Source organism: Melospiza georgiana, chromosome 9, assembly GCF_028018845.1.
Source record: "Melospiza georgiana isolate bMelGeo1 chromosome 9, bMelGeo1.pri, whole genome shotgun sequence".
Taxonomy (NCBI): domain Eukaryota; kingdom Metazoa; phylum Chordata; class Aves; order Passeriformes; family Passerellidae; genus Melospiza; species Melospiza georgiana.
Window position 1 is genome coordinate 1,591,580 of NC_080438.1, and position 16,784 is coordinate 1,608,363.

The 16,784-nt window shown below is 58.6% G+C and overlaps 1 protein-coding gene across 1 annotated transcript; it reads right to left on the reverse strand.

The window, feature by feature from the left end:
* Positions 1 to 6,541: 6,541 nt before the first annotated feature.
* Positions 6,542 to 10,392, reverse strand: CRIP1 (cysteine rich protein 1). Its single transcript, XM_058030096.1, has 5 exons — positions 10,312 to 10,392; positions 7,578 to 7,672; positions 7,427 to 7,484; positions 7,220 to 7,267; positions 6,542 to 6,892 (listed from the first exon to the last, which is right to left on the reverse strand). The coding sequence occupies exons 1-4, from the start codon at positions 10,349 to 10,351 to the stop codon at positions 7,227 to 7,229; spliced, it is 234 nt and encodes a 77-aa protein (XP_057886079.1). The 5' UTR covers positions 10,352 to 10,392; the 3' UTR covers positions 6,542 to 6,892; positions 7,220 to 7,226.
* Between the last annotated feature and the right edge of the window lie 6,392 nt (positions 10,393 to 16,784).

Below are 16,784 nucleotides of genomic sequence, written 5' to 3' on the forward strand. Positions count from 1 at the left end.
CCGCTACGGAGCAGGCTCTTGCAGCCAAATGGCTGCCTGCAATGAGGAGAGAAATCACAGTGGTCCAAAGGGTCCTCCAGCCAACGTGAACTGTGTTTGCACTCCTTCCCTCTGGTTGCTCCTCTCCGGCCTCCCACCCCTGTGCTGGGGAGCACAGCCCTTTCCAGTGCTGAGTGCTGCTTTAGAGCTCTCCCCATCCTGTGGATCCTGGCTCCTGCTCCAGCCAGCCCTGAAAGGACCCCTGGGTGTGAGTTATCCAGGCTTAAGGATTTTTAAAATATCTTCTCTAGCAGCTGTTGTCTCACATCCTCCTTTCCTAATGGCCTGGAAAGCATTTTCCTTATCCCTTGTCCAGTTCTAGCTCAGCAATCTTTATCCACTTCTTTGCTCTCCTTCCTTACAGGCTTGGCATTTCTACATTGTTCCTTGCCTTTGGCTTCCCACAGCCCATAAAGTCCCTTTTTATTGCCCAGAGCCTTATCGAACCGGGACAATCCTGTGCTGTCTTTGGCACCCTTCTTGGCTTCCCATGCCTTGCTGCTATCGGGCGCTGTCTGCTCCCTCCATGACACATCGCTTGTCTATTTTCCCGTCCCTGCTGCAGTCTCCAGGCAGGAGGACCTTCAGCTGCAGCCAATTTCCTGTGTTTTCTTGACCACTCCATAAACCCAGCTCAAAGCTTTCCCTGTCCCCACACACATTCCTCTGTCTAGGCCTTTCCTCCCCAGGGCAGCTGCCGAGACAAGGGCTCTTGCCGCACGGCCCGGTGCACGCACAGGGAGCGGTTCTGTCCATCACCCCTCCTGTGGGCTCCTGTCCCCCAGCCAACCCCCAGGCCAGCCAACATCGCGCTCAGCAGCTGGGATTCACACCGAGAGCCCCGTGCCACCCTCCATCCCGCTGGCCAAACCAGCCCCAGCACAGGGCCGGCGCTATGCTGGCCAGTGTCCCCTTGTGCCATGGCTCCCGTGGCACGCAGCCCCGTGGGCACAGCTGACACAGGACGCTGGCACTGTGCAGGGCTGGCACCAGGCCACGGGAGGCCAGGCAGAGCATCCCAGGCTCCCAGCACCCCAGCAGCACAGCGGGTGCTCGCTGCTGGCCCGCCAGGCCCCTCTTATCTGCTCTGCCTGGGCCGTGCTCCAGCGTGGGAGAGGCCCAGGGGAAGGCAATGATTTCCTGCTGCAGACATGGCCCCTGTGCTATGGACAGGCGATGGAGGTGACAGTGTGACAGCCCCAGCGTGCTGTGGCGATGGCACCCTGCTGGCAGCAGAGCCCTGCTCATCCAGGCCGCCCTCACTCCCCTCTCCCAGGCAATAGCATTCTGGCAGATGGAAACCAGCCATGGCTGGCTGACATCAGCACACAACCCTGATGTCATCATGGAGGCTGGAAGCCCCCAGGACACTCTCTGTAGAAAGGAAGCAGGACAGAGCTGGCTTATCAGCTGGTCCCTGGCTCCCAGGCACTGAGGCAGATTCAGGGTGAGCATGGCAGTAGGGACAACAATGGCAAGGGAAAGTCCAGGCACGTACTGAGTAGCCAGGGATGCTTTAGCTGGGAGAGGCCACTGGACTTTGCCCTCTCTGGGTTCCAGGCCCGTGTGGTGCCACACAGCCCCACAGCCGCCCATTTCAGTGCCATGTGTCAGCCGCGGCCATTGTGGTGCCGGGTGACTCAGTGGGCCGAGGGCCCTGTTTGCAGCCGTGCCATGGCAACTCGCCACACACAGGGCCCTGCTGCATGCACAGGGCTGCCTGAGGTGGGGATGGCTCCTGTCCCATTGCCTCATGCCGATTGTATGCGATAGCAGCCATCCCTGCCCGCTCCCTGATGTCACCTCAGCCCGCTCTGCCAAGGGCAAGGTGGGAGCTCTCCTCCTGCAAAAACAACTCCTTTGGTCTTTTGGGATTTATTCATAATGCTTTTATCCCCGTGAAAGCGTGGGCGGGAGCCAGCCTGTCTCCTGGCCAGGCCCCCAAGCCAGGCATCAGCGCTTCCCATGCTCCACCGCCAGCTCGGGTGGCCAGAGTTCCTCACCTCTCTCCTTCTCCTCTCCTTCCCCTCTCCTTCCTGCAGTGGTATCTGCTGAGCAGCTGTCAGAGCAGAGCACAGCTTCCCTCCCTGCCTGCTCCAGGGAGGCCTTGGGTGGCCAGAGCGTTTCACACCCTGAGCAGGTCTGCCTGACCTGTACCACTTTCCACTGCGAACATTTCCAGCTCCTTCCCCGTGCCCTCCTGGCCCTTTCATACACACTTGCTCTTCCCTCACTGGGACATCAGGTTAAGCAGAGTGGGACAAGGCATGGCCATGGTGCTGGCAGAATGGAGCCAAGCGAGCACAGGGCTGTGGACATTGATGGGCTGCAGCAATGCTGCCATGACCCCACAAATGCTCTGGTGCAGCTTTTCCTGGACACAGGCAGTCAGTCAGCAGCAGGCCTGTGTGTGGGCTGTAGCAACAAAATTCAAGGTCAGCTCCCTGCAGTTGGATGATTAAGAAAGGTGTTGGTGTTTCAGGCCCTCTGATGCAGGGCTTTCAGTATGATAAGTGAATTGGGAACAATTAGAAAGGAGGTCTGAGGTCACGGCAACTCTCTTCTTGGGAGTTTCAGCCTTTTTACTCTAATAGCCAAGTTCCTCTGCACAGAGGGAAACTCCCTGTGATCTCCTCCCCCAGCGCCTTTAACACAAGTCTTCCCAAAAGAAGGCAGAGGCTTCAGTGAGAAGAAGTCCTTGCACCCTTCCCTCTTGGAAACTCTCCCTCTTTTGTTGAAAATAACACAAGTCAGTGTGAAAGTAAAATTCAGCTCTAGGCGCTTGATGTCAACCTTTCTGCTTCCACTCCCTGCTTGGGCAAGCCACCCAGGACCTGATAAACACCCCAAGGCTTTCTGCACCCAGCTGCTCTCCAGCACAGGATCACCAGCAGCAGGAAGGGGTGAGAGTAGAGCAGCCTATGCCCTCCTCTCCCTGCTCCCTAGCTAGACCTCAGGTTCCAGTGCCTCAGTTCATAGTCCCATTCACTTCTAGTTACACCCCTGGCTGTCATACCCAGAGTCCCTCTGCCTTCAGTATCGTCAATGTTTGTTGGAGGTGTCGTTCCCCATCAGGAAGAAGGTTTGACCCCCCCCTTTTTCACCTCTGCAGAGCTGTTTCCGTTGCTGAGATGGGGGTTCCCCAAACCACTGCTTTGCAGCTCTGGATGGGAAGTCCCATCTCTCCCCGCAGAGTTCCTGCTGCCTGACATCCGCTGCACAGCCTCTCTTACCACACTGTCTGCAGAAGAGGGCAGATTTCTGAGGCATTAGGTCATGGGCAGACACTTTTTGGACCTAAAAGATATCAGAGCTCTTTGAGCTTAACACAAATCAGCCTTAAAAATCCCCGAAGCAGTGGTGCACTGGATACCACCCAGCTCCAGCCTGGCTTCATTGCCATGAGCTCTGCACAGCACAGAGCAGGAAGCTCCTGCAGCCACAACCCCTGGGCCACTCTCCCCCAGCCAGAGGCTGCACAAACCACCTCAAGGGAAGTGGTAGAAATGTCACCTCAGTGCCCCATCAGTGCTGGCAGGAGAGGGTGAGTGGCCCCATTGGTGCCCCAGCCAGGCAGTGCTGGCCGGGGCACCCAGCACATGTTAGTCCAGATGTGACCTGAGGGCTGCAGCCACACTGCCAGAACACAGCCCTGCCCAGGGGCTGAGCCTGCTGCCCTCCTTAGCATGACCCTGAGGAGAGCCCTGCTGCAGGGTTTCCAGCCTGAGCTACCTCCCTTGCCACTGCTGGCACAGGGAAACATCTGTCCCCTGCTTCAGATGAAGGTCTGTCAGTCTGTGCTGAGAGGAGGACACAGGTCAGATCACCCTCACTGGCCACTCCTGCCTGCACTGTGCCCCCACAGCTGAAGGGCCCCCCAGGCCTCTTTCTCCTCCCTCTCCTTTTCTCTTCTGTACAGAAAGTCACAAAGCTGGGACGGGGAGCAGCAGCAGTTAAGTTTCTAAACCATCCTGTTTTCTGTCTTTGCCAAAATCTCTTCTGCTTCCCTACCCAGGGCGTTGGGGCTCGCCCACACCCAGCTGCCAGAGGAACTCTGATGTTGTTTGTTTTTTTGTCACAGTGATGAAGTGTTTATAGCAACTATCACTCCACAGCCCACAGACTGATCTCAGCCCAAGCTTAGGAAATAACGGCAGAGGAAGCACGGCCCCTTTCCTCAGAGTCACCAACGGTGGCATTTCGGGTCACCAAAGCAGCCAAGTTTTGTGCTGGGCATCACCATGCTGGAAATCACCCAACAACTTTTGCTGTCCCAGATGGGCAGGAAGCTGGGATTTGCCCTCAGCATCTTGCTGTCCTTGCTGCAGGAGCAGCACAGCCAGGGCATCACCACACTGGGAGGGAAGGGACCGTTCCTGCCTGTCCCAAGCTCCCACCAAGGCTCAGAACCAAAAGTATCACAGATGAGAGGCGCTGGAAACCACACTGCTGCCTGTCTGTGCAGTCACACTCAGGCCTCAGAGATTTAGTGTTCAAAAGGAGAAAGGATTGTGTCTGCTGACAGCCCACCTCCCCGGCGCGCCGGCCGTGCCGAGCCTCACTGAGCATCCAGGGGGGAGCTGTGGATTTCCCATCAAATGAGATACAGCTGTTCCTGCTTCCTCTCCAGAGACCAAAGTGAGTTTTTTGAAAAAATCAATTCCTCATATATTTTCTTTGACCAAGGCTCCTTGTGGATGTGGCCTGTGCCTGAACTGCCCAACCTCACAGCCCTGAGGCTGGATCAGGCAGAGAGTGTGGCTTGTACAAGCACGGCTCTTGGAAAAGAATATCCCAGCAGAAAGTCCTGGGGCTAAAAACCATCTCAGTGGGAGCTCTTACTGCGGGGCAAGCAGAAAAACAGGACTCTAAGAAGGAGATTTTGGCAATCCATGCCAAGGGGCTGGTCCCCAGCCCATATTTGAGGAACCCCTGTTTTTTAATGCACACATATATTCCCCTCTGCAGCACAGAGTGAAGCACCCGCAGGATCAGGCTTAGCTGCAGCTGCACTGGCCTGGCACAGCTCAGTTCCTGCATCCCTGCGTGCACCCAGGACAGGGAGAGATGTCCCCAGGCACCACAAGTACTCTGCAAATCCATGGCCAGGGACAGAAGCAAAAGGGAGCCCTGGGCAGCACACACTGCAAACAGCAGCACACAGCAAACAGCAGAACACTGCCTCCTGCCCCAGCTGCAGCCACTGCCACTGAAAAGGGCTGGATCAGCCCAGCCTGCCCCTGTGCAGGCCCTGCTTTTCCATTCCTTCCGCTGGTTCCTTCCTCATCCCTGCTGGCCTGGCCCCTTGGACTTGGAATAAGCTGCTTCTGAAATTTTAGTGCAGGGCCCTGCTGGGAAGGACCCTGGGCCAAATCCACAGGTCCTTTGCCCAACTGGACACAATTATGCAACCCTGAGCATGACAGGGATTGTGTTTGCCATTTCTTTAAATGCCTGAGGGAAAACACTATCTCAGTGGCACCGCCAGGCTGCTGAGATCCTATCACTAGTTTCCTTTGAAGCTCAGCTGGCAGGGAAAGCCATGTCCCAGTGCCCAGAGGCAGGCTGGCAGAGAGACACAGGGTGTGGATGGCCAGGAGCCACGGGTCCATGGGTGCTGGCACACTTGGGATGCTGCTGGCACCCCCGGGATGCTGCTGGCACCCCCGGGATGCTGCTGGCAAAGGCAGCAGTGGGAGCAGGAGGTCCCCACGAGTCCTGGCTGCTGGGAAGCCTGATGACACCGAGCAGCAATAGCCAGGGTTTGCCTTTGACACAGACTCCTGTGTTTGTTGTGCTGTCAGGGTGGGAGGCGAGGCGGCGCCTTGCAGCACCAAGCAAGTTTTAATTGGAAGTTTTAAGATGCTTATCAGATCAGGCTGCTTCTGACACCAAGGATTTTGACACTGGACATGTGTCTCTAAGCCCTGAGGGTTTTGGCCAAGTCCCAGGAAGGCTGATGTCACAGTAAAATGCAGAGCAGCCTCTAAGGAAATGCATGCATAAACTGTAGACAAAAATATCCCAGTGGGTGATGAGATATCTCTGAATATGTAAATGCAGTTGTTCAGGTTAGGGAAAGACATGGTTAAGAAATCATTTTAGAAACATTCCTCAAGCTGACATCTTTGACATCTGTCAGTGCCGTGTTTCCAGGAGGGCAAAACCATAGAAACAAGAAAGAGCAAAGCTCTGGAGCCAGCTCCTGCTTTCTAACACCACAGCTCTGCTGTCCCTGCCGGGGGAGGCTGGCTCTGCCTCAGCAGTAACCTCCTGCTTCCCTTGGCCTTTTCAGGTGGCTGCTCCGATCAGGAGCAGCAAATACTAGGTTGTCTTGATGTGACAGTCATTCCCCTCCCAGCAAGACACCTCTGTGCCCCAGCTGAGGGCACGTGGGGCCACCACACAGCGTGGGCCTCAATCCAGGCCAGGGGCATCAAGCAGGTGGCAAGCACTTCACAAGCATGTCCCGTGGGACTCCCATTACAGAGAACACAGCTGCTACAGGAGGGAAGCATCTTTTCATTTATTAAAGACTGAGAATACAACTGTGGCCCGGCCACGAGAGCTGGATGCCTGAAGCAGAGCTAGGTTTGGGCTGGAAGGGCGCGGTCTCCTCTCCAGGCAGCCTTCAGCAATTTCAGCCAAATTTCCTAGCCGGCAGGGCAACCCAACGTCCCCACCCTGGCTGCACTCCATCTGGAGCACAGCCTCTCTCCACACCAGCCCAGCCTTGGTTACTTATTGCTTTGAACGTGCTAGTCTAGTACAGGGTGAATTAAAAACAAAAATGCATCTGCTGTGGTGTGTTTGTGCTGTCCTCAGGTTGTGCTGGGAACCCTGGACGTCAGACCTGGAGAGGGATGGAAGAGAGGAGCGGATGAAGTCAGGCTGGGCTGGGAGCAGAGATATCCCAAGGACAGCAGTGCTCCAGGACAGATGCTGGCTTTGCCAAGGGGTCACCAAGCAATAGCCTTTGGCACCCGGAGCTGGTGCTGCCAGTCAGCTGGGGCTGGAGGAGATGAGCAGCTGGCACCCAGCTCCTGAGCCCTGCTGTAAGGGCTGGGAGTCACAGCCAGCCCAGAGGGATGCTGTGGCAGGCCTGCCTTCCCCACTGGCCTGAGGGAGGACAGACTCATGGAGCCAGAGACAGGAGGGGAGCTCCGAGGGAAGGACCAACCTGAGGCTTATTTGAACGTGTGGCTCTCAGCTCCTCCCCGGCCGAACCCTGGAAGAGACGGAGCGGGGTCAGCACTGCCATGGCAGGGTGAGCACATGAGGCTGGAGCTGGCCAGGAGACAGCAGCCCTGAGCCAGACAGCAGCCCTGAGCCAGACAGCAGCCCCGAGCCCCCTCACTCCTTCCACAACCCCACCACAGGCACCCACCTTTGGGCCCGAACAAGGCAGCGTAGCAGGGGTGGTTGCAGTAGGGTTTGCCATCGTGCTGCAGGGAGAGAGAAAGAGCGTCAGCCCCACCTCTGCTTGTCCCAGCCCCCCTGGTGCAGCAAACCCAGAGCTGCTGGGCAGCAAACCTCACCTCTGCATGGCCTCCAGACGTCAAGGTCTTGTTACACTTCTCACATCTCAAGCAGGGCCGGTGCCAGTCCTTCCCCAGAGAAGTCACCTTCTCGGCTGCCATGGAAAGGAAAGGAAAGGAGGTGGGTGAGTTCAGGCACTGAACAGGCACAAGTTAGTTTGGGCAGACTGGCTGCCTTGCTGTCAGCCCTAGGGAGGACATTCTTGGGCATTTTCTCAAGTCTGTCAGTCCAGCACAGAGGGCACTGTGCTCAGACCCAAGTGTGCACGTGCAGGAACGCGGATCTGCAGCAGTGGTGCCACACCCAGGGTGAGCAGGGCTGCATCCATGAGGATGGACTGGCTTCTACCCCATCTTCCAAAGACCTGAGGACCTCCCTCCTTCCAACATCAGCCTGCAAGGGGATTAATTCCTCCCCAGAGAGCTGGAGCCCAAGAAATCACTAGAGCTGGCAGGGGTGAAAGGGGATGCTGGCGAGGACTGGGGAGGCAAAGCCATTGCCACACCCTGCCAACACAAACCAGTCCCTTCCAGCCACAGCTCGGATTCTGCTGGCACCATGGCAAACCAGAGCAGAGCTGGAGCCTGGCAGGGGTTCAGGCAGCCATGGGAGGGACAGCATGGGAGCCAGGACGTGTTTGTGGAGAGAGGGGGGAGCACAGGGGGCCTTTTAATTGGAGCTCAGCAGGGGAAAAGGGTATTTTCTGCAGGCATGTGTGCTCTTCATGTTGGCAGCCGAGCTCCTGGGAATTTATTAAGTGATTAAACAGAGCTGTCCACAAGAATCATGTCAAAGCCAGGTCTGAACACTGTCCCCCATGCCTGCAAATGGGACCAAGCCAGTGTGAGTAGTGCATGCCCTGGGGGGCCCTGGGCAACCTGAAGCACCTTTTGCAGTCCAAATATGTCCACAACAGCCTTTGCAAGGAGCAAGCTGGTGGCTGCAGAGGTGGCAGCGGGGGCAGTGCCCAAATGTCACAAGGCAGCCCTGCTGCCATTCCCCAGTGGCACAAAGGGCCCCCTGTGCCTGCAGCCTGGCAGCAGCAAGTGTCCTCCCCCGGGTGCCCCCAGGAGCCTGAGCCTGGCCCGAGGCAGGACCCTCCTGTCGCTGCAAGGTTTCTGCAAGGAGCACAGCCTCCCCCCCTCCTGCACATGCATTTGCACCAGCACTTGGCAGGAGCTCTGCTAAGGCTCCTTACAGCACTCAGGCATGAAGGCAAAACTCCTGCAAACGCCATCCCTGGTCCTCAGCATCACCTCCTCCCCAGCCCTGCTCTCTACAGACACGATTTAGCCCAGAGCAGCCCGAGGCACGCCCAAGCAGGACCGCCAGGCACCAAAGCCTCAGGGTGCCCCAGAGCCAGGCTGGCTGTGCCTCCTCTGCCAGCGCTCTGGATAATCTGCAGGCACAGAAATCACGCATCCAGCTTGGTCTTCCAACAGCTTTTGAACCCTCCTCAGCCTCTCATCAACGGAGACATTTCGTAATAAGTGCAAGCGTGATAAGTGCAAGGTCAAAACCCCTCCTTGGTCAAACGGTGCCGTCCCAGCTGCTCCATGGCCACACCTGCGGGCACAGCAAACCCAGCTCTGGCTGACTGACCCACACCAAGGGAAGGCACACGCTGCCACCAGCACATCAGTGCCTCCTGGTATCAACCACAAACTCCATTGTGCCTGAACCACCGTCCCAAAGCCTGGCTGTGAGCAGTGAGTTCAGGGCAAGGCAGCGCTGCCCAGCCACAGGAACCACAGCCCCTCAGCTCACTGGGCAGCGCCCACACCAGCCCCAGCACAGCTCCCCAGGGTGGGCATCCCTGACACGCACAGAGAGCAGCTCCTGTGTTTGAGCCTCCAGCTCCTTGGCTGAGCACAAATCGTTGGGGCACAGGCACAAGCAGAGCAGAAATAAAGCAGAGGAAGAAGTCAGTGATGGCACCTGGGTTCCAGATCCCTCATCTTGAGTAAATCAGAGAGCAGGGAGTGTCTCTAAGCTGCTCCCAGCAAACCCCCTCGAGTTCAGCTATGCCAGGCAAGTGGAGAGGTCTGGCAGAGGAACCTGCCCCTTCCCAAAGCTGATAGCAAAGTGAGAAGCTCAAACCCCACAAACGCTCAAACAGGACAGCAGGTCCATGGCCCCAGAAGGGGCAGGAGCTTTGGGCCCCAGTTTGGAGGGAAGACATCTGTGGGAAGCCCAGCAGCAGACAGCAGCCCAACGAGGCTCACACCTACCCTACAACAGCAGCTTAAAAATAGCACCCAGAGGTGTCATCCTGCTGTGCTCAACCACACAGAGCAACGTGTGGGCCACCCACTGACCCAGGCACCTGCCCGAAGGCACGATTTGCCATTGGGAAGGTGCTTGCTTCACCTGCCCGGGCTTTCAGAGCAGCGGGCTTTACCAGCCGGCCCTTTGGGCTCCAGAGCGGCTCAGGGCTGCGGGCTGTGCTGGGGAGGAAGTGGGGCTGGGCTCCATTCTGCTCTGGAAGCACCCAGAGCACCTCTGCAGCCGGGCATCTCCTTGGGGTGCATCTATAGGATCTCCCACCCGGGGCACCCCGGGGTCCCCCAGCGCAGGGCTGAGCAGTTCTGGGATACCCCAGGAGTCTGCAGAGATGGGCTGCGCAGCACGGGGGCCAGAAGCCGGAGCGCCCAGAGGGTGCCCAGCCTGGCACCGGTGCCCGACAGGTGCCCCGAGGTGGGGGCGGCTTGGGGCCCGGCAGGAAGCCCTTACCGAAGTAGACCTCCTTCTGGCAGCGGGGGCACTTGGGCATGCTGTCGGCTCGGCTGGGCTCGGGGCTCCGCTCGCACCGCCTGTGGGATGCTCCACGCCGGCCCCGCCGAAGTCACTGCTCGCCCGCCCCGCCCCGCCCCGCCCAGATGTGCGCTCCGCCCCGCCCAGATGTGCACCCCGCCCGCAGCTGGAGGGGACAGCCCGGGGCGCGGCCCTGCGAGGACTCCCGAGGCGGGGGTCCTGCGCCCCCTCCAGCCCTGCACCCCCTGCACCCCTCCGGCTGCACGTCCAGCGCCCTTTGCAGGGTACAGACCCACAGCCCCACAGCCCCACAGCCCTGGCGCCCCGAGCCCCGCTGCCCCCAGACCCAGCGCTGTCCCTCCGCACCCCGGCCCTGCCCACGCGTGGGCTGTGGGGGGAGCCCCGCTCTGAGTGGGAGCTGTGGTTGGCATCTCTCATTAACGAATTAACCCCACTCCCAGACAGAGATTCGCGGGGTGCTGCCCACCCAGGCTCGCCCCCTCCCAGCACAAATACGTTTTTCTCCCAAGGGAGTGTAAAAGTGGAGCCTCAGGCAGGGTCTCCTGCCCGTGGGGAATTTTGGGGTGCGGGGTGAAGCGGGCGGGAGCTTCAGGACTGTGACCCTGCTCCTGCAGGACATTGGGAATGGCGTGGGTGCGGCACTGTGGAGAGCCAGCCCAGCTGTGTCACCGACTTTGTCATTTTATTGGGAGGGAGGACTTGTTGTTCCTTTGTGCTTGGCTGTGAAGGAAATGAAAAGCCTATCCAAAGGTCTGTTTTGTATGAAACAATCCTCCCCAGGGCACGTTGCTGTGCTGGAAAGGTCATGAGGGCTTGTGAAAGCCAGCGCCAGGACGCCTGGTGACTGCCTCCCGAAATGCGAGGCATCCCTCCCGCCACAAACGGGGCCCTGCTGACACCGGATCCACCCGTGGGTGCAGGAAAGAGGCGGCAAGCTGTGCCCAGAGGCAAAGTTCCTGTTCAGCTGGGACTGCTTTAGGAGCCAGCCTGGCTCCAGGAGCCAGCACAATGCCCCTGGTGACGGTGCCTGCTGCTGCCGCTGTTCCTGGTCTGTGGGCCCACGGGTGGCAGCCCCACTGCAGGCTGGGGGCACCATCCTGCCCCGAGGGCAGCCCTGGGCTCGGCAGGACGGGCAGGATGTCACCGGGAGCAGCGAGGCGTGAGGCCTGAGTCATGCTGAGATGCTGAGACGGTGTCTTACAGTGTGGGAGGGGAGGCAGAGTGTCCTGCAAGGGCCTCCACCCTGCCTCCTCCCCATTCTCCCTGCCCTGAGGCACCAGTACATGCTGGCACCCACATGTCAGCCACACCACATCCCCCTGTACCCAGACACTCAGTGAGCACCCCGCTGGGTTACCCAGGCCGGGACTCTTCCCCCACCCTGGTGAAACACAGGGGACAAGAGATGTCCTCTCTCCCCTCTGGTGGCCCTGCTCCCCCTCCTAGATGGTGCCAGGCTGCTTTGGGGCCATTTTCTGCCTCAGACAGATGCCTTCAGCTGCAATCCCTTTTAAGGCAGGTTTTGGGCAGGCCAGCAGCTGAAAACTGCCCTCCTGCATGTCCCTCCAGCTGGCCAGCCCTGTGGCCAGTCCCCATGGACCACTTGGCCCAGCTCCTCCTGTGTCAGGAATGCTCCCACCCCGGCTGGGGCAGCAGGTGCCTGTGCACGGCACCGCACACCAAGTGACCTGGCTGGAGCACAGCCTGGCTGTCCCCTCCTCTCCATGTCCCCAAGGACTCTCTGGAGATTGTTCTGCTCACTCAGGAGAGCAGGCACAGGACATGGGCCACTCTCACAAAGAAGGCAGCACTGAGCCACACAGTGCTCTCTGCCTGCATGGGGCTGTGTGCCTGCTGGCCCCTCGTGGCTCTTGGCTGTCCTGGCTGGCCCTGCTGGGTTACCAGAACCCGTGGACCTTGGGCTACATCCAGCCTGCTTCACTAGGAGCGAGCCAAAGCACGGAGCTGTGTGCCCTGCAAACCTCCATGAATCCCAGCAGGCCCGTCTCAGTGGGAAGGCTGCTGTGGGGCACAGCCCTGGATCCTGCACCCCATGGGAGCTGTGCCTGCACCCTGCCCGCTGCTGTCCCAGGGAGGGAGGAAGGGCTACAGGTGCTCCCAGAGCACAGCAGCATCTCGGGAGCCCATGGGATACAGCCTCTGGCCCATTTTACAGGGAGCAGGTCCATAAACACTTGGATTGCTGGTGTTCAAAACCCACCAGTGCTCTGTGCTGGAGCAGTCCCACTGTGCTGGAGGGGGCTGGCTGGAAATGCTGCAGAGGATGACATTTGGGAACACTGCTCCTTCTGCCATCCAGGGTCCCCCCAGGACACAAAACCAACCGCGTGGGAGCATTCCTGGAGTGGCAGTGAGCAGCAGCCAGCTCATCCCTCTTCACTGGGGCGCTGCCCATGGTGCCGTGCCCACGCACACAGACAAGGTCATGCAGTGGGCAGCTCCAGGGCTGGGCAGAGACAGCATCAGGGAGCAGCAGGAGAAGGGCAGGGGTGGTATTTTCAGCAAAGCCAGGTCCCACCCAAAGCATCATCTCAAATCAAGGTTCATAGACTGACAGGGAAACCACCCAGCCAGCGCCAAGGAGAGCAGTCTCTTCAGCAAAGCACAGCTTTATCTTATCTGCAGACCTTGTTCTAGCTAATTTAACCATTAGACTGAGCATGCCTCAGCTGTCAATGCTCTCTGATAGGAATCTGTGGGTGAGGCTCTATCCTGAAGCATCAGGCGCCAGCGCTCCCCGATGGCATGGCAACAGCCCTGGAAAACCTGGGCTGTCTCATCTGTTTGTTTGGGTGGTGTTGTTATGGCCAGGGCTATGCCCTCCCTTGGCAAGAGCCAGCACCAGCTCCCCAGCTCCATCTGTGCCCTATTTTGTGAAAGGTCCCTCCAGCCCCCAAGAGTTTCTTGGGCTCCCAGGGCAGAGCTGCGAGTCAAGAGCTCCTGGGTGTGCCAGAGCTGCCTGCCCAAGTATCTCCCTCAAGCATCTTGGCCACTGGTGACTGCTGCACTAACAATTGGGAAAGCCACTGGCATTTTTGCAGGCAGGGCAGTGACATAAGCCAATTTGGGTTTGTTTTGCTAACACAGCAAGAAAAAAACAGCTATATCCATGTAGCAAACCAGTCCATCTGCCCAGGCAGCAGCTGCAGGCCCCCCCTCCTGCCCCACCTTGCTGCACTGGGGTGGGGGCTCCCACAGTTCTCACAGCCCCCAGCAGCCTTGCACAGAGGGGAGAGGATGCACCAGTGAGGGGTGACCCAGGGACCAGTGACACCCCGGTCCAGCATTGTCCCAGCACCCTCACAACTGCGAGTCCTGCAACATCTCCCTCCCTGGCCACGCTTCAGCCCACTCTTGTGCATGTCAAAGGCCCCCTCAGCCATTTATTTGTTGTAAAATATGCACCACACAACCCAGCGTGGAACTCTAATTTGACAAGAAAATTATAGGGTGGCTTAAAACAAGCCTGGGAGAAGCTGGGGGAGCTGCCAGGCGCGTGATGCCACCAAGAGGAGCTCTCGGGGTGCCCTGCAACGGGGGCTGGCAGGCTCTGCCCCCGCTCCCCTCCACCCCCTCGGAGCTGCACACGGCTAATCCCATTACAGACAGACAGGAAAACAACGGCACTGAGGCGGCTGTCAGGGCAAATTACCCCCGAAGGAAAACCTCTGGGATACATCTTCATGGAGCTGACAGGCAACCACTGCCTGGGAGGAGCTGTGGGCAGCAGGAGAGGCCTTGGGGGCTTGGGAAGGGGCTGGAAAGGGGCACTCTCTGGGTTTGAGGCACACCCACCAGCACACCAGCACACTGCCACTGTGCTCTAAAGCCCCAAATGGCTTGAGCCTGTCAAATGTGCTCACTGCCACGCCAAAATCCGTGCTCTGTGCCCTTGGGGACACAGTGCAGAGCTGTCCTGCCTCGGGCACGGGCACTCACATGTCTGCTTCCAGCTGAGGCTGTAAAAACGCTTCCAGGCCAGCTCAGGCTGCCCCCAGAGCCCCGTGTCAGGTCAGCTCTCACCCTCGGAGGCAGGGTGTGAATTATCACCACGGGGTTAAGGTTACACTGCACCAGCAACAACAAACACGGAGCTGCTCCCGCCTCAGCGCAGATGGAGCACGCAGGGCTGCCCAGTGGGGACAGCAGGGACACGGTGCAGCTTCCATCCCTGGGACAAAAGGGTGTGGCAGCCCTCATCCGCCTTCCCAACCCTGCCTAGATGTGGAAAATCTCCTCCAATTCCACCCAGGCTCCCTGAGTCTCCCTGAGCACAGTCTGGCCAAAGTCTCCGCTGCCATCTGCTCTTTTCTGCAAGTTTCCATTAGTGGCAGCCCAAGGAAACCTCCTGGCTAAATCCTGCTGGGGGAGGATTTGGTACATTTTCCTGGCATGGCCTGCCTGTTTCTATTGTGGCTATCAAATGGGGCCAGGATTGTCAAGGAAGCAAAGTCTGCTGCTTTGGAAAGCTGCCCAGTGTCCAGGAGGGGTTTTCTCTGCCTGCCAGGGAGATGCACATGGGTGCTGGGGCTGGCAGGGACTGTGGACAGCACTCAGGGGCTGCTCTCAGGGGATCTGTGCCAGGGATCACCTCCCCAGCCTCCCTGGCAGCACCACTTGCCCTGGCTGGCTCCAGACTGTTGATGCCACACCTTTTATTCCTGGTTAAAAATTCACTGTAGGTGAGGCAAAGGGGCGCAGAAGTGTTTGCTCTCTCCGTGAGCACGCAGCCCAGCGTGGTCACGCCGTGGCAGTGGAGCAGGAAGGTGAAAAGGATGTGATTACTGTGCTCTGACATTCCCAGGCACGACAGAGGGCCAGGCTAGAGCAGGAGAGAGGAGGAGGAGTCACAGGTTTGCTCACATTAGCAGCCTGCACTCCTCCATCCCAGCACAGGTATTGCTCCCCCAGCAGCCTGCCCCTGGGCACTCCCGGAGCCCCCTGAGCTCCCAGGATGGTTCCCAGCTGCTCGCCCTGCTGAAAACCTAAGGGCTGATGCAGAGCTCCTCCTGCATCCTGGGGTGTTCCCTCTGGTGAGGGGGAGCCAGCAGCACCCTCAGGGGCCACAGCCAGAGCCTGCACCTGCAGCTCTCCCTGTGTGACACTGCAGGGCACTGGCAGGGGATTTACAGCCCAAGTCCTTCTCCCCTGCTTGGTTTTGTGCCATTCCTTCTTCTTCATCCCTGCCTGCCCACCCACACCCTCTCCAGTATTTACAGCCAGTTCTTCACCCTCCCACTGGGACCAGGCCAAAGCTCAGGAGAGCCCCTGTGCTGGCTCCAGGGAGCAGCTGAGGCAGCTCTGGGCCGTGTGGAAACGAGCTGTGCTTACTGGGTCACTTTCAATATCCCATCTTAAATCACATCTTCCAGCACTTCATCCCCTTTGGCTCCTGTTCATTGACTTCCCAGCAAATGCTTTCAATCTGTCTGGCTTCCCTGCCCGGCTGTGCTGCTCTGGGCCCCGGTGTCCCCGAGCCATCCTGTCCTGCTGTGTCCCTGCATCCCAGGAGCCCTCCACACCCTGACGGCTGCATCCCCTTCCCTCATGGACTGGCTCAGGTGTACCCAGGGCTGCCCTCATCATTCCCACCCCTAGCAGCTCCTTTCCTGCTGTTTCCCATGTGTGCTGTGCCTCTCTGGGAGCAGCCTTTGTGCGCTCTCCATCCCTTTTCTGGGCCAGAAAGGATGGCACAAGCTGTGCAGCCCCGTTTCTGGTGCCACGGGCACCCTCAGCCTTGTGTTGAGAAGCGCCAGGAGGTGACAATCCTGCTCCTCCTGCAGCCTGGGGACACCCAGGCTGGCACCCATCACCCACACTGTCCTCAGAATAGTTTGACCAGGAAACCTGGGAGCCAGCAAGTGAAATGGCCCGGGACAAATTCACAGGGCTCGGGGGATTTCCAAGCAAAGCTGCATTCACTTTGTTCTCTATTTTCATCTGTACCCTGGAGAGCTTGTCTGTAATCACCAGGGCCCTGTAACTTTTTTATCCCACTAGCAAGTCCAAGCTGAAAAAAAAAATAAAATATTTGACATCCCTGAGGGGAAGGATGTTTTCCAAGCCTCAAGTAAAGGAGCACTTTAAGCTCACATAGGCCTCCCAAAAATAAATACAAAAATGCATCAAGGATCAGAGGCCAGAGCTGCTTTCCCTGCTTGAGCAAAGTGCCACCCTGCTGTGACTGTGCCCTGCTCCCCACAGTGACCCACGAGCACAGGGACAGCCCCAGCCCCTCAGCACACGCAGATAATCCCATATAGACCCCAAAGCCTTCCTACAGCCTTCAGGTTCCTGCTCTCAACACCCACCTGGGGGTACCTGCTGTCCCTGGGGACAATTTGTGTCCCTCCACCTACCTGAGGGTGGGGACATTGCCCACCCAGAGCCCGAGCAGCCAGGCTGTGCCC